General features: G+C 33.4%; 2 protein-coding genes across 4 annotated transcripts; one reads left to right on the forward strand and one right to left on the reverse strand.

The window, feature by feature from the left end:
- Positions 1–2,719: 2,719 nt before the first annotated feature.
- On the reverse strand, positions 2,720–11,964 carry LOC105337066 (DNA damage-regulated autophagy modulator protein 2). 3 transcript variants are annotated; one of them, XM_011441641.4, is made up of 7 exons: positions 11,820–11,964; positions 10,521–10,652; positions 10,225–10,292; positions 9,975–10,117; positions 9,360–9,537; positions 4,476–4,549; positions 2,720–4,122 (listed from the first exon to the last, which is right to left on the reverse strand). In XM_011441641.4, exons 1-7 carry the CDS (start codon positions 11,852–11,854, stop codon positions 3,928–3,930), a joined length of 825 nt encoding a protein of 274 aa, XP_011439943.3. In that variant the 5' UTR covers positions 11,855–11,964; the 3' UTR covers positions 2,720–3,927. The 3 variants fall into 3 exon arrangements, with proteins under 3 accessions (XP_011439943.3, XP_065941670.1, XP_011439951.3); XM_066085598.1 differs by lacking the exon at positions 11,820–11,964 and adding an exon at positions 11,630–11,813; XM_011441649.4 differs by lacking the exon at positions 11,820–11,964 and adding an exon at positions 11,515–11,813.
- Positions 11,965–15,160: 3,196 nt separating this feature from the next.
- On the forward strand, positions 15,161–18,126 carry LOC105337091 (prestin-like). Its single transcript, XM_011441665.4, has one exon. The coding sequence runs from the start codon at positions 15,364–15,366 to the stop codon at positions 17,749–17,751; it is 2,388 nt and encodes a 795-aa protein (XP_011439967.2). The 5' UTR covers positions 15,161–15,363; the 3' UTR covers positions 17,752–18,126.
- The last annotated feature ends 6,706 nt before the right edge of the window (positions 18,127–24,832 follow it).

Here is a 24,832-nt window from a genome sequence, read left to right on the forward strand (position 1 = left end):
GCTCCACGCCGTTTACAACTTTTACCAACATATTACGATATGTGACGTCAATTTAGACACATCTATTAGATGAAAACCCAGCCACACCATTATCTGAACAAAATGAAAAAGGACATACTTTTGTGTGGAAAATATCTCATTAAAGTGTTTGCAATTTACAAAAGAACAGTCGATAATACACAGTAGTCCTGTGCATATATATAAATTTCCATTACTATTCTTGTAATTTTTTTCTTGTAACCATCTCATTAAATTTATTTAGCAGGTTACATTTCACCTTTCAATTATAATACACATGTACTCACATTTTCATGCTTGTTAAAATATATAAGATATAAGAAATTTGTACCTCCTTATAATTATTTCATAATTGTTGTATAATATGCATGTTTGATTTTGTTTCATAATATACATCTCATGTACTCTCTGAAATTGAATGAAAAGTACAAAAAAAAAAAAAACGTAAAAAAAAGAGTTTAAAATTAAGGTGGATCCCTACTAGAGCGAAGTTATCATTAATAGTTCGGTACACACTGCATATGGAAATATGTAATTATTATTGGAGAATCACAGAATTATTATACATGTATATAGACCCTTTGTTATTAATTTTGCATTAGAAGTTATGTGTTGTTTTCTGCATATTTAAATGGTTTTGATCTTTATATCACACTTTAACTCTTTACAATATGTATTAATACATGAATTATAGTAAATATTCATGTACTGTTCATACAGTTTTTCTTTAAAGAATACTTACTTTTTTGAAAACGACTTTGTTCCTTATAAGCATTAAAATGTAAATTATTCTAGAATATATTATATATTGAGCTATATTAGAGCTCTGCAATCACACTTTACCATTTCCCATGAGAATATGTTACACGTATATATTGGTTAATTTGTAAACATTGCTTATAAAATCCCCGAGCGGAAGATATAAAGATTAGAAAAAAATAACAATTTCCGAAATAGAAATTGCAGCTTATATTGCAATAACTAAGTATTACAAAAGGCGAAATCGTTTATCAAATAAATTCATAAGGATAAAAATCCCTTACATTTTTGTTGAAATTGAAATATTTTTTAATCTATGCAAAAATTGTCAAAACAATATCATTTGTAGAATAAATATCTAAAAAAGAAATTGAAATGAAATTTCAAAAGTCAAAGAAAAATGTTGATTTTTGAATTTGAACCAATTCTGTAATTACACTTGTCCCGACCGGAATTATTCAAAGTGGAAATATACAACAATTTCATAAGAATAATTCATTGCTTTGTTGTAATATAGTTTTATCTAAAATATTGGATTTGTTTGTATACATGTATGTATCCTTAATATCTTAGACATCAAACTTCTTCAAGATTCAAAATTCCCCTGTTATGGATCAATGAGTGAACTCGCCACGCCTCTTAATGTGATTTTGTCACACAGGTTTATTCTACTATGTATCTAGCATCTTATCTCCTTAGAGATGTTATTTTATTTTCTGAAAACAATAAATACTGTTTACTTCTCGCAGTAAAGTCAAAGGTAACTGAGAATATACCTAACCGTGTACCACTTTTTTTGGGTAGAACAATCGTTAATAAATTATGATTTAACATGTTGATAACAAAATTGTTTTACTCATTTAAGACGTAACTATATACCATGTACAGTGATTGGTTTCAAGCATTTTGGCACCTATGCCATTAATCGCGAGGGATCTTTCTATCGTGCTAGCACCTACATTTGTACAATGTACATGCATACCCTGAGATTGCATTTTGAACGTTACGCTCTAACCTGAAAGCACCCAACAGTTCTCTTTTACATAAAGTGCTAGAAATGTTTGAGTTTGGTTTCTTTATTGTTCACTTTAGCCTTCCTACCACATACACTTAAACTCAGTATTCTATTTTTTCATTTTCGGTTACTAGTATTAATTCCTTTGATGGATTAAATTGTTCCAAAAAAGGTACAGCAGGTTGAAATTTAAAATAAATAATTTACAATTTTGTAACGAACAAACGTCATTGAAAAGGAAGTATTGTCCAGTGCCTGACCTATCGGAATATAAAAAATATTTTTTCTCATCAAGGCATCAATGCAAGTTGACTATTTGGAGGAATATTGACGTAGGAAAATACCACAGGTTTTTGTTAAACAAAACTATTAATTATTGATAGCATAACTTTAGTTCACAATTTTAAAGCAAGAAAATCATAGAAGATTTATTTACTTAATGAAATAACTTGGCAAAAAAAGTTCAAGATATATCTTGAAAAGTTATGGCGGTCAAATATCGAATTCGGTGCACAAATCTCATTTCATTTAGGTGGTGCTTTCTGTAATTTGTAGTTAATGGTATTAAACTTGAATCCATATAGAGAAGTATACTAGTATATACTGTTTTGAAACAGAAGAAGGTGTTTTATACCCAGCTATTATACACTTTTTATCCTTAATATTGAGAGAAGCGATAATGACCTTGACCTGGCATTCCTTCAAAAATAAGATGGTCAAATTTAATGAATTATGCCATCACTTATTAATAGTGAATGTTCGATTTTATAAAAAAAAAAATAAAAATCTTTCATCATAAAGGACAATGCGATATAGAAACAAGTAGCGTTTCAGATTTACCTCTCTTAGTTCAGCAATTGATTTTGGGCTAAAAATATTGGAAAATACGTACAATTGAAAATATTTACAGAGAAAAACAATGAATTATAATTGAAATCTTTTATTTATTTTTTTTACAAGCAAGCATTTGGCATTGAGACAATCATGGCGGAATTAGTTATTCGAAGCTGCACTACAACGACAGATAAAAAATTACTCTTAAAATCTTTAATGTTCGGAAATCTGCAAAATCTGCTCATATTTTGTTTCTTAAATAGCAATGTCATTCGACCATGGTTACTCCATGTTTCATTATGAATATATTTGATGATTTTGATACTATACAACACAGAGTTATAACAGCATACATATATAAATATTGAAATTCAACAATGCCCCAAAAAGGAAGCGATCACATAAACTCTTTGTATTTATAGTAACAAAATACAATTCAAGTAATAATGCACAGGTAATTTACTGATCACCAATAAACAAAAACAGTTTGAAATGTACGGTAATAATATGTATATGTAAGTAATACTAAATCAAACACAACAGATTCAAGTAAACAGATTGAAAACCTCCTTAAAAGTAGAAATGAAATGTCCACAGTAAAAGAGAGATACGAAAAGAAAAGAAAATACAGTATAAAAGATGGAGATTCAGAGAGACATGGAATAAAAAACATTCACTGGCTTTAAACTTGAGGCCATAGGGCCATATCGCTCACCTGAAAAATCACCGTCTGCTCCTATGGATTCGAAACAGGCTGAGTTTTCCCAATTATACCTCTTTTTAATTTCTAAAATTAAGTATTAAGAAGTCAAATAATACTTTAAAAAAAAATTAAAAGAATGATTATTATTTTAAATATGTTTTTAAATATGTTTTACTTTAATCAACGATGAATCCTCAATGCGATTCATACCATAACTAATCTCTAACATAGAAAACATATTCTCAAAACATACTTCATCTATGTTTTATAGTATCAATAGTAACTATACTGTCCTTTACAAAAACTGAAAAAAAAACTTTCCGCAAAAAGTTTTAATAATGCTGGTCATTCAGGTCTGGCAAAGAACGTTTTAAAAAATCCACCTCATATACATTATCTCCCCTTTGAAGCCTGTGGGGAAACTTATACGCTACTTATCTAACAATACATTGATAACACTGAAGACTACAACAGAATCTCGATCAAACAAGTTTTAAAAAAAATAATTGATTCAAAGTAAAATGATACATATTGCTTAAGCACATAGATTCTTTAATGAGATTTATCTCGAACTCTTATACATGCAACAACCAATCTATTACACGAGAAGCCGGGATTCCTCGTTGACGTCATCATATGGCACGTAATGTTCGTCTAAATGACGAACCTGCAGTTGAGCTTCAACGTTTATATTTAGTTTCCGGAAGTCGCTGATGAAAGTGAAGAAGAAGCCGATAAATGCCAGGGCGGTAACCCATTCCGATATTGTACTGGTTATGTGCGCTGCAAATCCCTGGAAATCACGTATTGTATTTCATAATATACCAAAAGCGTTTGATTATTATCGATGCAAAATATGTACTCTATGTTTTTTAATCTATTCAGTTTATCACCAATCATTAGTGTTAACTTATTATATTTAATAGGGGTCAACACCTACTTTTGTAGAATTATTCAAACGTTTACCTAGTTACAAGACATTCATATTTGATCGTTTTACGGAGCAGTGATCAATTTATTTAATAGCAATTTGGACAGTGTTATCGTCTCATCTGATGCACGACTCTTTAATAGACTCTATCACACATAAAGAAACACTGAATCTTCCCTTCCCGGACTGAAAAACAAGCATATTAGCCAACTTACTCCGTCCGTGGGTTTCCAGTGAAGTTTATCCTCGGGATGGCCTTGGATCCTTGATACCACAGCACTAGCCGTGCCTAGAACAAATTAAGGGACAATACTAAATTTTGGGTGAATTTTCGTCGTAAACAGCAATTACATGTATTTCTTAAGAGGGATGAATGGTTGATGCCATGTTAAGACACTAGACTAATTTCTTACAGACGGAGGGCTCTATACAAAGTTATAGAAAAATATTCAAATTTTAAACCTAAAATACACTAGTACTTGGAATTTTTTCTATACTAAATTATATCTTATATAGCTGCAGGTCTGTAGCTCCTGGTCCGAAAAAATTCGGATGGAGGTCGTCCATCCAAATTTTTTCAGACCTGCAGCTATATAGTATACAGAAAATAATCATATACAAAACTTAAGATAGATTGGATGGGTAATTGGATGAACATCCAGCCTTCTTAACAAAATGGTTTCTTTGGTGGTTCTTGCAGGTGCAAAGGTGGCAAATAAAACAGAAAAATACATAACCCGTGTCAGCCGGGTATGTTATTCTATTTCTTAAATGATAACTTCCACAAACATGTATGGAAGTAACTGTGCACAACTATAAGGATACCTGATATGAACATGTTGACCTGATATATGAACATGTTGCTTCAAATTAGGTTCAACGTATATCTGAATTCGGTTTTGTCTGTAGAAGAATGAACGGAAACAGGTGAGAAATTGGATTGGAAAATAGTCTTATCAGGTGTTCCTAGAGGCTCAAAAAACTTAAACTAATGTAACCCATTCTTTGCATTTCAATTATAAGTGTCACTGATATAAAACATTCACATAGTTGTTCGTGTGTCACATGATTTGGTGTAAAAACAATGTTCAGAATTCTCTAAGTTTCTAATAACTATATTTATATTATCAAAAATAAAAAATAAATCAAATATCGGTCGCACCAGCAATCTTTGATAATTTGTCCGCCTGTAGACTGATCTAAGTGCTGTTATTACAAACATCTATTTAAAACTCGAATCTACATTAAATCTATCATTTATCTTAATAAGAATTATTAGAAACTCTTAAAAAATCACCACCCCACACATAACGCGCATAGTTCATTCAGCGTGACAAACTCAGCATATCAAAAATAAAAAGGCCATTTTGTTATCAGTAAAAGCACATGGAACATTCCTTGGTGGGAATTGAATTGAACATATAATTTCATATCTTAAAATATGTCGTACAATAAAACTTCGTTTAATGTTGTGTAACAGAAAGAAGAATCGGTTAAAATATATCAATAATACAAAATGAAGACGAATGCTACCTTTACATTCTAGTACATGTACATGTAACAAAATTACTGGTACTAATCATGTCAAATCAATCTGACAAATCGCAGATATCAACTTCTTAGATTTTATCTGATTTTTTTACACTGAGGCGGCGGACAGTTAATAGCTGCTGAGCGTTGAAAAATTATCCACATCCCTCAACAGTTTTTGTAATCTTCGTCGTGATCTCTCAGTAATCTTATAGATGTGTCCACAATATACACAGTCTCATCAAAGTTTTGACTCTAACTAAAACTTTCTAAAGCCATGATCGAAAATGTAAGCGGTCTTTCAAAGAACGAACAAACGTCGCCAAAAAAAATAAAATAATAAAGAAGAAAGAAAAGAAAAACCCACCACATGTAGATGTGTCGTAACGCTACGAACGCCCCCACAGACCCTGAAAATCCTTTTAAGTTCAAGAGGCATAACTCATCGCTGGAACCTGTATTCTCAAAAAAATTAACTTTAAATGAAATATAAATTTTACATATGCATCACTTCAAAAGTTAGATAGCGGAAACTACGAAATTCCTATTTTTCTCTAAGTTCAAGAGGCAGAACTCTGTCAAAAATCATCGAACCGGAACTAAATTCGAATTTGATCTGTATTTTATTGTTTTAAATAACCTACATAAAGAATATCAGCTTTATATATATATGCATCCCTTCAAAAGTTAGAGAGCGGAAACACTGAACACTTCCCAATATTTTCAAAGTTTAAATGTTGAATGTGTGCAAAGGTTGTTGGGATAATTATCAGCAAAATCCCGGCTTGCGTTCTTTGACAGATCGTCACAAAATGTGGCAATATTGAAAACATTCTCACCGCAAAACAAATACATTATAAATCTTCTCTCTCAGAATATCGAAATTTTATGGACTTCTCGATTTGTTTAGAAATCGCAAAGAAAGTATACAAATGGGCTTTTCATGTATTGACAACCATCTGGAAAAGATAGTTAAATCATCTACGCAGCGATTGCGCACAAAAGGTGTGGGCATCATCATGACACCCCCCCCCCCAAAAAAAAGAATAATAAACCTATTTCTTCTTTATGGTTTCTCTTATACATTGTACGTATTATATAATATATATTAGACCTAGTTCGTAATGAGCTAGCGTTCACAAAGCAAAGTACGTCGAGAGGAGGAGTGCAGCTCGCCATCCGGTATGTTACCTACAGGGATCGCCATTTCTCATTTCCCGTTCCTGTGCGTTGCCACAGCGCATACAACTTCTCAGAGCGTTTGTAGACAATTGATTTAATTACACAGATAAATGTCTACTTATTTTTCCGACTGAAATTGCAATTTAAGATGGTTTTTTGTTTCAAAAATTATTACGCGTTACAAATCTTGCTGTTTTTCATGAACAAAACATTTATCATTGTCACTTAAAATCACATGAAATTTCTGCGTAAACACTGACGTGATCTTTCTAGGAAATCGATTACGTACTGTAAGCTCATTCAAAGGTGAGTATGTTTAGCCCGGTAAACACCATAAAAACTTCTGTGTTTCAGTAAATGCAAAATATGGAACTTAAAATTCGCAATCCGAATCTAAACTGATTGGACCAACTTTCCATGTGTGCATACTTGAGTGTAAAGGGGCTGTAAAGGGACACACAGACCATGTATGCCGTGATTAGCAACTGTCCAAATTAGACAGTTGACTAAAATAGAATATCGTAAAAAATAACGAGAATAAAAAAAATTATATACATGTATATATTTAATAATTTTCGAAAGCAGTTTAAAAATCAATAAACTTAAAGTTTAATTTATAAACAAAAATCGCTGTACATGTCAATCATATTCTGTATTCGGGGCGGCGGTGGCGGCAGATACAGATCCATGTTACAGAGGTGCCTACCCTTTGTCATCTCTTCTCTGGAAAGTAAATTATTCTGAGCATCCTCCGAAAATTTCGAAGAACATGGCACACCTGACAGTGGTTGTAGTCAAGACAGTTCCTACTTAAAAATATCTTGACCCTTTTATCGATCTTGGACACCCCCGCGATATTACTTGCTCATATATCCCCAATTTATCTCTGACATTAGTGGATTAGTGGACATGACTGTTACGTGTTTATAATTTGGCTTCCCTGGTTGATCAACGATCATAAAACACCACAGACAAAGTCCCGTACTGACAGTTCAATGAAGGTTAAATGTTCAGCTAGACAACATGTCTTTGGGTGATACGTATTTTAAAGAACGGCATGGTCGGGAACCTTTAGAGCCCCTGGTAGATAATATATACATATATGTATGAAACCAATACTACATGACCGTGGTGAACAGACAAAACACACTACAATGAATCGGACATTCTTGTAAATTAGAAGTTAACACTAAGAATAACACTTCTTTTATTTTTTTCCCTTTCAAGTACAACAACCCTCCAGTATGGAAGATAACTCTGACTTGAAAAAAAAATACTTTCAGCACTTTCTACAATAATTTAGATTTCTTTTGGAAATCGTCACTAAAGCAGAATTAATCAAAAACAAGTAAAGAGATGGGCGATAAATCGCTTGGTTTCTGAACTGTTGTATAGCAGATTAGTCTGGCCATGGACTTACTTTTCCCTGCATGAGGTTTAAGTTAGAGACAGGTAATTTGGTACAGATAACCAATGATTATTTTTCACATAATCATAAATGCTTAAAGAGCATTAAGCCTTTAATCTCTCCAAATACTTCATACATTTAATCACTTTAGGTCTTTCTATGGAATGACACCATTGATACAAGGATTTAATCCCAGGGTGACACTATAGTGTAGGTTTCTATTGCCTGTCCTATTGTAGTCCTAAGATACTTACAGACACTAATACTGGGCACCTGTTGTGCACAAACCAAAATATTACTTACTTATTTACATACAACAATAATATTACAGAGTATTATATGTGAGTGGAATTTGATGTGTATAATCCAAAAGTCAAAAGGATTAGAAAATGATTATAAATAATAGTACTGTATCTTCTTTTGACAATGGATTTGTAAACATTATCTAGAATTACATTATTTGTGGAGTTGTTGGTTCTGATTTCAAAATATCTTTGTGTAACATTTCTTAATATGTGGTCATGAAATTGAAGCATTTTCTCAACATGTAACCATAACATATTAGGAACGATAACATGTTTCCTATGAGGTTTCATATGGGTTATGAAGGTAGCAATCATTGCAGAATAAATTTACTCAACCCACTAATACAGGTTATGAATTATTTGCAATGTTCGCTACCATCATGCCAGCATGAACTTAAGATCTTTTTTTGGTTTCAAAATTGTGCAAAAATTAAATGGAAAATTGATCTGCAAACTACTGGATTTAAAAAAATAACTATGATGGGATTGCTTATGAAAAATGTCTTGAGTAGGGTACTTTTTTACTTATGGGAGAGGGTAAACCTCCTTTTAAAGGTAATCTTAGGTACAAGTATGCTCCACTCTGCTCCTTAGGCCCTTATATATCTTAGTCTAAGTAAACTTGCTTCAGAATATGAGTCAGGAATTCAACATGTAAAAATGGATCCCCTTACTTGTTAGGAAGCCTATCACAGATATTATGCTTATCACCAGCCGGACTTTACAGATCCTTAGGCCATTGTAGGAAGGGTGCATTTGGAAAGAAATGGCTGTTTGGAGAAACTCATACACAACCCCAAATCCCAGCACCATGGTTGCTCCAATTACATGGACAATCTCAACAGATGTTTCCTGAAACATTTAAAAACTTGTAATTAATGCAAACCATTATCTCCACAGATGTATAGATATAAAGTAACTTTCATTCATATTTAAGAAAACTTTGTAAAAATCTCCAATGTTACATTATGTAGCAATTACTTCTTTGCCCATACCAGTCATTCAAAATCTCATGTAATTGATAAATATATTTAACATAGGCAGGCTTAGTCATTTAGTAAGTATAACCATCTTTATCACTGGTTTACAATTATACTTAAAAAGAAAATATATGAAATGCCAAAAGTCCTTGTTTAAATGTGATTTTAAATCGATTTGTAGCATCAAAGTGTTAGTTTCTCCTTGGTTATCCTGAACTATGTGACAATCATTTTTGAGTTTTTAATATTGAGATCTATAGATAACAAGAAAACTGCTCTTTAAGCTCATCAATAAATAAATCAATGTACCTGAAAATTAGCGACTAAACTAAGACCTAGAGGAGAGAGTATCCCCCAAAAGAAGGCATGCTTGTTGAGCTTCAAGATGGAATCGTCTTCTGGCTGGACAATACTCTTCACCAGTTTGTAGCGAACATACAGTGTACAGATGGCTTAAATAGATGCATGACATGAAATTGAATTACAATTTCTGTGCTAATGTATTAAAATTACAAATTTTAAATTGGATTGATTCTAATATATAAATTAACTATCTTACAAATTGCCGAGGCCATATTTAAAAGTTGACCAAATACACAACTCTCTGGAACTTTTGTTCCTGTATCACTGTGGAAAATAAATTTCATCATTACAGTTACCAGTCAATCAGACATTAACAGATAAATACGATGCAAATGTGATAGATCAATTTAATCTTTTAACAAATAGATGCTGTGTTGAATGTTCTCTGAAGTGCGTATAATATTCATTTTCCTCACTTTTAATTAAATCACTCCTCTTCTAAATTATGCATTAGAACAATTATAAATTATATAAACAATGCAAATACCTTACCTTATATATGGAAAATATGCATTGACATCTTTCTTGAGAACAGCTAATATGTAAGATAAGATGAATGTTCCAAGGGTTAGAATAATTGTGATCACAGGCAAATAGGATAGGCCTTTGAGGCACATGGCTGGTCTGGAAAAAAGGGAATTCTTATTGTCTGAGTAACTGTATGTACTTCAATTATACATGTACTCACTATAAAAAAGAACAATTACATGTACATTCAAAGTTGTAAATGCCTCATACATTATAATCTGAAACAATCTAAAGATAACATAAAACATATTTTAAATGACTTATTTTAATTTAAACATGTGTACAAAGTTTTTAATCACTCTAAATAAAAATATTTTGCTCCGTTATCTACTGAATTCAACCTATCACAGCTGATTCTAAAGAGGTTAAACTATTTTCTATTTTTAAAAGAACCTAATTTTTTTTAATGCCCACTGAATATGAGGGCAAACAGATAAAAAATAAAACAGTTTTAAAAGACTAAAACATGAGCTTAATTAATGAAAAGGTTTCTTTCTATATAATTAAAATCTGAAGCTTTGAACAATACTTTAAATGCTGGCCGGGTTGCCTTTCTTATACATTGAAACCCTACAGTAAAAACACAATGTACATTTGCTGACACAGTTTACACAACGATGAAGAAATACATGGTCAATCAGTGTTACACAACACTGACCTTTTTTATGCAATAGTAAAAGTTAGTATTTTCAATCAACATATCATATGTCAATGAACATGAAGAATAACTGTTTGATATAGCTTATCAAAATTAACCCTCGCAGCTAAGTTTTTTTTTTTCAAAAAGGCAGAGCTAAAATATCAAATGAGGGCAATTTCCTGAATGTCTCTTTCAACACCCAAAATATATGATCATTTATGGATTGGTTGAGCGGGGACAAAAGATGTCCCATATGTACAATATCATGCCTATAAATAAAAAGCAGATATTATAATTAAATAAATAAACATTAGTTACTTGTAAGTTTTTTTTTCGATGGAAAATCTTTCTTGTAAATCAGGCTGATAATATACTACTGCATAGGCCTCAACGTTTTCCCACATTACTCACTGAATGCATAATCATATAATACGTAATCGCGAACATGTCTTCCGCTGGTCTTGTCATAAATATCAAATATCCACTCAGACTTTTTTTTTTTTTTAGCTTACTTCAGTATTGATTTAATTTAATACTCTTTGGTTTCGTTCGAGGTTTATTCTCTTAGCATATTCTAAATCGTACTACTGAATAGCTTTCCAAAATACAGAACATATACCAACCGTCTAAAGTGAAAGTAAAGTGAAAACAATATCATGTGACTATATGCATTCGGATTATCTCGGATATTTAGTCCTGGTAAGCTACGGAAAGGGCGAGGTAATCTGAAAGCACCAACGAGCAAGACAACTCGTCCCGTTCTCTTTACCTGCAACCAACTAGGCTGAAATAAAATATATTTTTTCCCTTGCTGTAATTGATGATTTTTTATGCTTGCTGTAAATAACTCATTTTAGCCCACATGAATATATAAACACAATAGAATAAAAGCATTGTTGTAATTTTCTCATGAATAGACAAGTGATGCACGTATAAACACCTCGGAGTTATATGTATGCAATGTGGTACAGAAAAAAATTAAGACACGGGAGCACGTTCGTGTCTTGTGCCTCCAGGGGAAAAAAGAGAATTGCGGAAGTGTATAAATGTGTACCTTGTTAATTAGAATAACGAACTGGCCAACGAGGAAATACACCACAGCATGACCTAGCTAACGTTATATAGTCTACTTGTAAACGTATGCATGGAAAAAAAAAGAACTTTATAGATTTTGAAATACATGTAAAAGGGTAAAGGGAATACTGTTGTAATAATTAGAGAAAAGAATTACATATATATTTGAAGAGACCAAATATATGCCCGATTTTTGCCAACTGTCAAATTGTATAATATATGTTTGATCTGCTTATAAAATTACAATACACAAATCATAGCAAAACATGGAGCTTGCAGGAATGCGCACGATGTTTTCTGGTCGAAAAAACGAACAGAAAACGCTCAATATTTGCAACAATTTCAAAAAAGGTTATCATATTCATAACGTCATATCTATGTACAGCATGATTTTACATTTTTCTTTTCATTATGATTTAAACTTATTTTATTACACCCCTTTAAAATTTGATTTGAACTAAAAAGGCATAATTAAATGATAACTCTTGTAGTTACATGTATTTCCGGGATGTAACAAATAGAGTTTGTCCATTTACACATGGGGAGGCGTGGGCCTTGACAAAAGAGTGCTCGACTAGAGATAAATAATGTGTTTTGATAAGGGAGCGAAAAGTATAAAGAAACCGGATCTTCGATAAAAAAAAAACCCTGCACCGAATAATATATAGAAAAAAGAAGGAATTCACGAAAAAAAACCCTGACAAGGTGCTGAAAATCTCGACCTGCGTAGTGTGTTTTCTTATGTGAAAAAAAATTTAAGGCAATATTAAAGCTAGTATATATATGCCGTGTTTAAGGGGTATGTTTGGCCATTTTGTACATTAACTTGAGGACCAAGATGCAAACAGTTCTTGAACTGACTTGTTTAAACCAAAACTGCTGTCAAAAGAAAAGCAATAGATATGAGGTTTAACGTGTTGTTTTGTATGCAAATTATGCATACAAGTACAGAACAGTGCCTTTATGTTATATTTGTTGGACTAATAGTCATACAATAATTGCTGTATCTAGAAATGAAACGGAGGCAGCATTACGTTTCAGTTTTAAAGTATAGTTAGTAGCCAGATAGGTTGTTAAACTACACGAAACGTATATTTTTCATTTTTTTTTGTTGAATTTTATGTTGTCTGTGTTAAAAATTACACAAGGACGTTCAGCAGCTGTTCGGGTGTTTATGGAGAAGAATTTGAGTTTAGAGTTGTTATGAAATTGATTAAAGCATAAGTTTTGTGGAAGTTTGCTTTTTTTTCACTGAACAATAATTAAAAATTTATTGTACGGTACTATCACCATGCCTTCTTTCATACAGTACAATAACTTGTAAATTATAAAGTTATTGTACGGTGATAAGCCACGCCTACTCGGGTGAAGAACAAGTATTGGAAATTATTGTACACCAGTCATCAAAGGAAAAACGCCGGATAAGTGCCACAATAATTACTTAGCTCTGCGCAGCTGCAGACTTGAAGATTTAAAAAGCTGAAAAAATATGAAAAGAGGTCCTTGGTGTACATTCTACATCAAATGACTGAGCTTGCCCGTTTAAGTTGTAGCTTTTTCTCAAAATAGTGTATCCTAGCTATTCTTCAGATGGGTCTCAGAAACTATCAGTCGACATGAGGTGTATTTGTCTGTCTATGAAAGTAAATTGAAAATATACTTTCATTGAAAAATATCTGTATACTTTTAATTAAGACGATTTTTGATCGGGTTAACAGCGGTTAGAACGGTATACATGTATATAGCTTTAATATTATAGGATAGGATGTGGTACATGTACAGCTATACATAATGATATAAAAACTTTACACATGAAAAAAATATTTCTGATGTTCTTATAGTAATTGAAAAGCCAGTGGCTGAATAAACTAGATAGATTCGTTTCCATCATACATATAAAATGTCTAAAATTCCTCTCAAAAATATAAAAGAGACAATACTGTAGAAATTAGATAAGACATTACAAAATAAACAGAATAGTGTGTGCACATTACACAGTAAGAAAATGACAAAAATATGACTTCGTCACAGTTATAGGTGGTGACCTTGGCTTGTTTACAAAAAGCTAGATCTGTAAATGACGGAAAATGGTCACAGATTTGGACAACAGTTTGCTCTGTCACATAGTTATCCAATTTTTTCCAGGTTTTAAGTTCTATTCCAGTGCGAAAGTACACACATGAAATAAAATTAAATGCTGTGACTGTCAACAAGTGGTTCAATCGAAATTCAGTTGTGTTAATGCGCGAGTCTACATTAATATAGGGATGCTCCTATAGATATTTTGACTTAAATTCTTATGGATTATATGAAGTAATGATATATACTAGTATGTATGTGTTGTATAAATGTTTACGGAACATAAAGTTAGTCACAGCTATGACTATTCGCAAAATAAAGATTCGCAAAATAATGAATAAACAAGGAAACACTCGGCACCATTGTTTACCATCAAAGGGATATTAAAATTATCATAAAAATAGTTGACCCATATGAAAAGATAAACATCTATGTTTACAATATACTAATATTTTTTACTACATATCTATAAACAAGATTGTACTTTTAATTAGATTTTGACAGAAGTTTGACATTAACTGTCTTACCATATTTCCGCTTTTGTGGACAAACCGTGAATAAGTGATCGAAATCGTCGTGTTCAAGGTAGCAGATCTCGACCAAAACGACAAAAAGAAAACATATAATGATTAGAAGTAACCAAATGACCCTACTCTGACTCACATAATTGTTTTACATTCACTGGATAAAACTGGATCAAAAGAAGGTAATAGAATCAATTTTGTAAAACAGTAAAGTCCCCGAAGTTTATTTTTATATTATATGACTCTCTGTGATTCGACTATTAATCAATTTGAGTCATTGCGACGTTTAACACCAGCTTTAAACTTGATGACGACATGTACGATTCCCCTTTGGCAGACAATCATCACAACAGGTATAAATAAAACACGACGACCCGGCTGCCTGTGCACTTTCATTGTCGAACTCCCAAGTATTCTCATGAATAGTGACCAGTAATCACTGACCGAGGAGCGCGTTTTGTACACAGACACAGCGAGTTTGTCGTCCACGATGGCCACACTGGAATTCAGCAATCGCTACTTGGAAATCGACGAAAATTCTCAGACCTTGCTACAGAGACTAAAAAAGAATTTCTACTGTTCTCCCAGACGTGCATGGAAGTTCTGTGCTTACCATTTACCCGTGTTGAAATTCCTCAAGTATTACAAATTCAAGGAGTATGTGTTAATGGACTTTCTGACGGGACTAACCATTGGAATCATGCACATTCCACAGGCCCTGGCGTTTGGATTGCTTGCATCAGTTAAGGTAGAGAACGGACTTTATACCTCACTATGGCCGATATTGTTCTATGTTATTTTTGGTACATCGCCTCACATCTCCATGGGGACTAGCGCCGTGATCTGTATGGTAACCGCTGGGGTTGTTGATATACGGGCGGATGAGTTCAAATCCCAAAATCAACATTTACTGGCATCGTTTATTGCAAAAAATAACGCAACGATGCAAAACTCGACTACCGTGGAATGGGTGAACATTCCGGAATTCATGGATTTCAAGGAGAATGTTGCAATGAACCTTTCGTTGTTCTCGGGTCTTATCCTTATTTTCATGGGAATGTTCCGTCTTGGATTTATAACTTTCTACTTTTCCGAGTCCTTCTTTAGTGGTTTCACTTCCGGTGCAGCAGTTCATATCGCAACAAGTCAGATGCCGGCTCTTCTAGGAATTCATGTCAAACGCTACTCGGGGGCCTTCAAAATAGTCTACACATACAAAGACATTTTTAAAAACATCACATCAGTAAACCTTGCCACCCTTGTCATTTCCATCATCTGTATAATCATTCTGTGTGTTGTGAAGGAATGCATCAATGAGCGTTTCAAGCATAAGTTAAAGATTCCGATTCCGACCGAGTTGATCATTGTAATAGTCGCAACTCTCGTCTCCTTTTTGTCGAACCTGAAGGAGGTGTTCGATGTCGATGTTGTCGGGACGATTCCAAACACAATACCGGCTCCGGTGCTACCCGACATGACCGACGTTCCCCTGTATTTGGGCGACTGCTTTGTCGTCGCCATCCTGATTTTCTCCAATACCATTGCAATGGCAAAAATATGCGCCAAAAAGCATAACTACGAGTTAAACGACAATCAGGAAATCTATGCCTACGGCATTTGCAATTTCGCCAGTTCGTTTTTTAAGTGCTTTCCGTCCGCTGTGGCTCCTCCAAGATCAATGATTCTGTCGTCCATGAACGCCAAAACGACAATAAGTGGTTTGTTCTCGGCTCTTCTGATGCTCTTGGTCATTGTGGCAATCAGTGAACTATTCTATTCCCTGCCAAAAGCTGCTTTAGCTTCCATTATTCTGGTAGCATTGAAAGGACTGTTCGTTCAAATGTCGGATGCTAGACGATATTGGATGATCAACAAGTACGATTTCATCATTTGGTTATGTACGATTACATCTGTGGTTTTCATTGACATTGACTTTGGACTCGGTATCGGGTTAGCAGTCTCTCTCCTCACCATTGTGTTTCAAAGCCAGCGAGCTTCAGCCTTGAGATTGATGAAGTACAACTCTAACTTCAGAAATATACGTGGCATAAAGAAACTGTTCTCACTGAGTCCCATTAAAATATTTGTGTACAAATCAAGCATATTCTTTGCAAATGCCGAGATATTCCGTAAAAAATTGTACTCGTCTACAGTCAACCCAAGGAAGTTTATGAAATTGTTAAACAAGAAGTACGAAAACACACCTACTGAAGGTGGAAATGACAGTGCACCCAAACGCACTGGTCTTCCACTCCAGAAAATATCGACCGTCACTACAGAAAATGGCTTGAATAATAACAACCAGCCTGACAGCGTATTTTCATCAGTTTCTTTCGAGGAATCTTCGTCGAGTAATCATTTATACAGCAATCAAGCCGATTTTGATGCTGGCAATTTCTTGAACAAGGAGTCTGTTTTTGTGGGATTGCCACCGCCGGAGCATGTTCTGAGTCTCACGTCTATTGACACACTTGATAGCTTGGACACTGTAGACTCTGGATTTGACGAAATTTCAAATCCCAAGCAACTGCTAGCAGAGTACAAGCGGACTCGAGTCATCATTCTTGACATGGCATGCGTGAACTACATCGATGCTTCCGGCACTAATCTCCTCGTTCACGTCCACAAAGAGTATTCAAAACTTGGAATTCGTCTTCTTTTGTCGGGATTATCTGAAAGAGTTCACGTAACAATGAAACATTCAGCTGCTTTTGACGTAATTCCAAAAGATGACGTATTTCCGGATTTGGCGGACGCCATGGCGTTTGCGGAGGAACTCGTGGTTCAGCCGTCTGAACCAGCTCAAACCACCCCGACTCGATCAGTGTCTTTCACGGACGAGGAAGCTGTGGAAGAATCATATGTTGTGCATCTATAGAAACATTGACGTCTTTTGCAAGAACTTAAAACGGTGAACATAAACTTAATCAGTGAACATGTACTTGAATCGAGGGAGATGGACTTGAACTGGCTGATATGAACTTGTACCAGCGATAATTTGCTGTAACTTGTATATAATTAATATATGTTTCATCATGAAAATTAATGTTAACTTCCTATATTTGAATCGCATTGTGTACATATATACTTTATCATCGAAATGAATGGGTCCATTATCTACTGAATAATATTTATTCTCAAAGGCTCCATGAGTTTCAAAGGAAAAAGAAACCATGATATTTTGTTACTTTGTAGATTCATTTTTTGCTAATGACGAACTTTCACTTATCAAATATAAAGTTGTTGTTCTTTATTTGACTCAATATTCTTAAATTGAATTTTAAAATGTTTCAAACAATCTACATAAGCAATTTAAACAGATTTTTTCAAAATAACTGCAATCACTACTGGTGTACTCCATGTCAGAAGAGCGAAGCGCAATTATTGTGAATATGACGTCAGAATTGCATTTATTGGACCAATTTCATTTTTTGATTAGAAATGCATACTGTTGGATACTTACGGTACACATTGAGAGTTTCCTGCCTTTAAGATAATATTTTAACAATAAAATACCGTCTTTAGTGATTCATTTAAGGAATGAATTCAATATTTATTTTTTTTAAACAATATAAAATGGTTTGGGGCAGTTTACGCTTTATAAACTGCTTCGCGTTTTATTAAAAAGCGTAAACTGTTTCTAACCATTTTATATCGTATAAAACTAATAAATATTGAATTCATTGCTTATAATTCAATTTCTTTTACTCTTCATTGTATATAAAAACGGTCATTTGACCTTTAAAATGACGTAAACTTATCCAAAATTCAAACGTAACATCGGGCGTATTGATACGTTTTTGACGTTAGACTTGCTATGACGTAGGCAACATTCTTTATACGATATAAAATAATTTGTTAGCCAATCAGAAAGCTATGGTGGCATATCTCTGCCCCTTGTTCGCAAGTCATTTTTCTATTAATTATTTCGACATGCAAGAAAAAGATGTTGACATGCAAGATAGTTATATCAACATGCAACATAACTATGTTGACATGCAAGAAAACTGCACTCAAATAAGAGTTAAAAAAATCTCAAATATCGCCAACATCTGACATCCAAGATGCTAGATACGCTACCTATTGATGTCAACATGCAACTTATTTATGTTAACATGCAACTTCTTTATGTCGACATGCAACTTATTTATGTCGACATGCAACTTAGTTATGTTAACATGCAAGATAAATATGTTGCAACATGCAACATATTTATGTCGACATACAACTTAGTTATGTTTACATACAACTTATAAGTTGCATGTCAACATATTTATCTCAACATATATATATCTTGCATGTCAACATAAGTAAGTTGCATGTTGACATAAATAAGTTGCATGTCGACATAAATAAGTTGCATGTTGACATAAATAAGTTGCATGTCAGCATATTTATCTTGCATTATAACATAAATAAGTTGCATGTCGACATAAAAAGGTAGCATCTTGGATGTTACCGATGGGCGATATTTGAGATTTTTTGAGATTTTGTATAATTTTATCTGATTGCAATTTTCTTGCATGTCAACCTGGTAATGTTGCATGGTGACATAATTATCTTGTATGTCAACATATTTATCTTGCATGTCGACATATATGATAGAAAAATATCTTGCAAACAAGGGGCAGAGATATGCCACCATAGAAAGCGCGTTACAATTAGAATTAAATTATACGGGTATAAAGGTAGCGACATTGCAGGAAAAAAATTCACAGCCTGCGTAAGTAGGTTAAGTTAATTTTTTCTGCAATGATCCGTATAAATCGTCAAAGAAAGTATTTTACTTTTTATATTTTCATGCTTTTTAAAAATTGATTTATTTGTCATAGTAACAAAAGTAAAAGTAACTAAATTATTGTTAATGCACATCAGTACGTTAGCTAGGACAAATAACCAATATCTTCTTATGATGTGGGAATTCGAGTTTGACAACATGATTATTTCGTGCAGTCCGTTATTTTTTCGGTTGCTGAAAGCCTGACTGATAGATAAACTGTTACGAACTGGATCATGTAGATTTCAGCACTGCCAGTTTATAAAGAACTGTGAATCACAATCGGTTTACTTAAGAAATTGAAAGTGTAAATAAAGTAACAGTTGACTTAGATAATGATCTTTCATTTAAAAATCAATGTGTATATTTAGTACTTTTGCGACAGGCAAAACGGTATTGTTATGACTTCTGATTTGTTTTTACTGTCAAGGTGTACCGGAAAATACCAGTTATTCAATCAGTCAATCAATCACATTTAAAAATTAATTACGTAAATACCTGTTGATTAAAAGTAAGAATATTTACCCTTTATATTAAAAGCATCATTATAAAACTACCAGGATGCTTGAAATCAATTGCCTAAACCATAACGGAAAAAATGTCTGGAAAACGAAGAGCTGGGGGTAGAGAATGACTGACAAACCGCGATAAGAACTATACCCCCCCCCCCCCCCTTTTAAATAAATGCAGGAATAATTTTATGTCTTGTTATTTAAAAAAGGTTCCAACATCTGACCCCATCCCAGTATACGAACAAGTATCTTTTTCAGAGGCGGATCTAGCAATTTGGAAAAGGGGGGGGGGGGGGTCCATTTGATGGAAACCAAAATGTGCAAAATTCATCATTTGTCAATAAACAAGGACTTTTTTAACGTTTTCCGTGCGTATACAACTGTATTTTATAAACATTTATCTCATCACTATCTATTTCACATCTATTTCAACAGCAGAGTGCACTGCATTATTGAGCGTTTTGCCGTTTTGGTTTAGGTAAGGAAGATTTGCATACTATCTAGCCACAAGAAACCCAAGTCTCCAGCAATGAGAAAGTGCGTCTATGCTTCACTGAAAAGAAACACTAAGAAGCAAAAAATAACTCAGACTAATTACGACAAACTATTTTAAAAATGGATATTTTGGTAATTTTTTATGTCTTTGATGTTTTTAAATTCTGAACTATTTATCGATTTTGAGTTCTATCGATTGCCTTCTTAAATAAAGGTCTAAATGATAGGATATGACAAAAAATGGGGATAATTTATGTGCTGAATAGATGGTACGTGTGTAATACAATGGTAAAAGCGATTGTCGTCCCAGGGAACTTGATGTGACCTCTGTAATGGCCGGGTGCGCTACATCATTCGGCACGAGTACAGATGCGATCATATTTAGAAAAGTTTTGAAAAGTTGGGCATTTTCATAATAGTTTACATATAAACCCTTTATACGGTATTTTTGTAACGGAATTTCCGACTTTTGGAAACAAAACAAAAAAGGCTTTCTTTTGTGTTTCATGTGGGTATGAAGGTAGCTAGCATTCCAGAAAAACAGCATAACCCGCGTAAGCGGGTCATGTAATTTTCTTTGTATTTTTCCTTTGAAACGAAGTAAAACTCATCTATTATAAATACTTAAGTTAATTAACTAAACAATAAATTTGAAAGCGCGGCTTTTTAAAGTAAAACGAATGCGTGTACTCATACTTGAACGTCGTTTTACTCGATGGCTTGTCAGTTCAAAACTGTATGAACTATAATGATTTTTTAAAAAGAAATAGAGTAGAAAATACAGTGTAGATGTTATTATAAATCTGTGTTTTTAGCGATACTGCTTAATATTATGTATTTTTTCTTTAATTTTCCACATGTTTACTCAGTGTAGTAAACACCGGATGCTGAAGGGGAGTACAATGTACTTTATTTCGATAAAAAATCGATAGGGTTTTTTCACATAAGAACAAAATTATGGGACGCAGTACGAAATTCTTTTAATAAGCAATTTTAAAAAACATTTATTTGAGATAGTTACAGTATTTCTATTATAAATGGGAAAATTGTCTTTAAATAGGCACTAAACGTTTTCAAAAAAATTCATATGTCCCAGAGAAAGGGGGGGGGGGGGGGTTCCGACCCCCGTAACCCCCCCTCTGGATCCGCCAAAGTTTTTGAACATACTTAAGATACGATACAGGTGACATGTATATTTAAATTATTTTCATTGGGTCCGAAATATTACTTTGTGCATAACTTAAATACTGTGCTGCGATGTTCTGAACGCTTAGATACATTCAATATAATGCATGTGTGTGGAATAAATCCCAAATATGTGTCCAAATGTTTATTGAAAAGAATTGAAGCGCCTTTTCCATTATTTCGCCTTCACCTGTGATTGAACAGAAAGTATCTTTGTCTATAGATACAGGTAATATGATTTTCAAAACCTAGATACTGATTATTTTACTGGTGTCTGTAACGTCCACTGATTTGTCATAAATTCAGGAAACCTGCATCGAGAAATGAATATACAGCACAGTTTACATATGGTTTATAAAGTAAGAGTTAACAGAGTGAAATGTTATTGAAGAGACATGTTTATATTGGATGTGCTCATGCTCAGAATTATACTTGCGAATTTGAAGAAAAAATCAAGTTGATTAGAAAATACAATTCAAACTTTCTATTCTTATCATGTAATAAGTAGAGAAAAATCACTAATCAGTGGAATCGATCCAGCGACCGCAATATCAAAAAGACCTACATGTACCTCTAACCACTAGATCACGCATACAACACATTTATAGGATGTCTTTTCAATATATGTGGCTATATATATGAATATAGTAGAATATAGTAGAAAAGTCACTAATTGACATATTTGTCTTATTTTCAGCCCGAAGACCACACTAAACCAAAATTAATTCGGTGTATGCGGATAATACGATACATGTCAAACATAATTTTAATCGAAATTCTTTGGTTTATGTGGTTCAAATACTCAAATATCCAACTTTTTATTGCATACATACTATATTTCTATATATTCCAAACAAAATCTGAAGATTTAAATGATGTGTATTAAAGAGAATTAAGACTCTTTTAACATGGCAATTGTATAATTTGCGTTTCTTTAACTATCTTAACTAAATATTGTATAATATTGAAAATGTCTGATGTTTGAAAAAGCGCTATATTGAAGGCAAAATTGTACCTCAAATTTGAATTTTACAAGTTAGAGTTGTGGAGTGTAAAATTATTTTTGTGAATACAGTGTGTGTAAAGCTTAAGGAGTTGAAGTATTAATCCGAGTTTTCTCTCTTTGAGCAGACAGCTGCAGGGTTCTCGTTACACTGGATGATTTATCTGTCAAAGGTACTTATGATGATGTGAATCAATATATATTTAAACAAAATTATTCTCAAATGACATTATAGTTATAAATATGGAAAATTTGGAAAACAAGAGGCCCAGGGGCAACATCGCTCACCTGAGCAACAAAAGCCATAACTGATCAAAGCAGGATAACAGGCAAATTCAAAATATCTTCATAACTAAGTACACAAATAGCTCACAACTCTGTCGGTTTTTATCTACATATATTTATGGTAAATACTAAGCCCGCTTGCTTTTTTAGTATTTGTGAGAAGACTTTTCTCTAATCCAAAATAACCCCCCCCCCCCTTTGTGGCCTCACTTTTCCCCAGGGAATTTGGTTTGGTCAAACTTTAATCTGCACAACCTGTGCTTTCACACGTTTTAGCTTTTTGGTTAAATGCTTTTTTCAGATGATTTATAAAGCTTTTTCTCTATATATTCAAATGTAAAAATTTGACAACCTCATTGTGGCCCCACCCTATCCCAGGGATCATGATTTGAACAAACTTGAATCTACACTATCTGCTTCCCAAAAAATTGAACTTTTCTGGCCGAATGGTTTTTGAGAAGAAGATATTTAAAGATTTTCTGTATATATTTCTATGTAAATATTGACCACCACCCCACCCCCCAATTTCGGCCCCACCTTACCTCCTGGACCATTTCTTTACAAACTTAGCTTTAATCTACACTAACGGAAGATGCCTCCAAACAAGTACCAGTTTTTCTGGCCTCATATTTTTTCAGAAGAAGATTTTTAAAGATTTTCTCTATATCGTCTTATGTAAAAGTTGATTCGTCATTGTGGCCTCATTCTATCCCAGGGAATTATGATTTGAAGAAACTTAAATCTAAACAACCCGAGGATGCTTCCTTGACTAGTTCCAGCTTTTCTGGCCTATTACTTTTAGAGAAGACTTTCTCTATATATTTTTACATTTAAGTTGATCCCCCATTGTTGCCCAACCCTACCCCCAGGGATCATGATTTGAGCAAACCTGAATCTACACTACCTGAGGATGCTTCCACACGAGTTACAGCTTTTTGGCCATATTGTTTTTGAGAATATTTTTTTGCAAATACCAAGAAATTTTCAGTAATTCTAAATTATCTCCCCTTTAAAGAGGGCTTGGCCTTTCATTTAAAAAAAAACTTAAATCCCCTTAGCCCAGTGATGATGGTTTGCTTGAAATCGGTGTAGTGGTTCTGGAGAAAAAGATGAAAATGAGAAAATTTTACGACGACGAGAGCAGACAACGGACAAATTTTGATCAGAAAAGCTCACTTGAGCCTTCGGCCCAGGTAAGCTAATAATATAATCTCTGGTGGTAGCTTCTGACTCGGAAGGTTGTACCAAACACAAATAAACCAAGAAAGCAAAACATAGGTCACACATCGGTGTTCAGAAGTCGAATGTGACTCATATTGGCCAAAGAAAAATGACATACCATGTTTATGTTGTTTACAGTAAACAATATTGCGGTCCTTCAAAGGTTGGTATCCCCCGTCACCTCTCTGCATGACCTGTCCCCAGTGCTGAATGTCAGTTTATTTCACAGACTTATAAAACTGAAAAAAAATTTTGTTTCTGGATAATGGAGAACGTAAAATTAAGTTGAGAGACAGACTTACAGTTTGGTTTATAGATGTAGTTTTATGTATATGAGCAAACACTTCATGTAAAATCTTTCCTTTTCAATAAAATGTATATTCAGTCTCTATGTTAATTCTAGCTTCCGTAAGTTTGTGTATCGTTTACTGTGCCATGATCTTTTAAAAAAATATTGCTTGGTATCAAAAATGCATTTAAA

The sequence above is a fragment of the Magallana gigas genome, chromosome 5 (genome assembly GCF_963853765.1).
Source record: "Magallana gigas chromosome 5, xbMagGiga1.1, whole genome shotgun sequence".
Classification (NCBI taxonomy): Eukaryota; Metazoa; Mollusca; class Bivalvia; order Ostreida; family Ostreidae; genus Magallana; species Magallana gigas.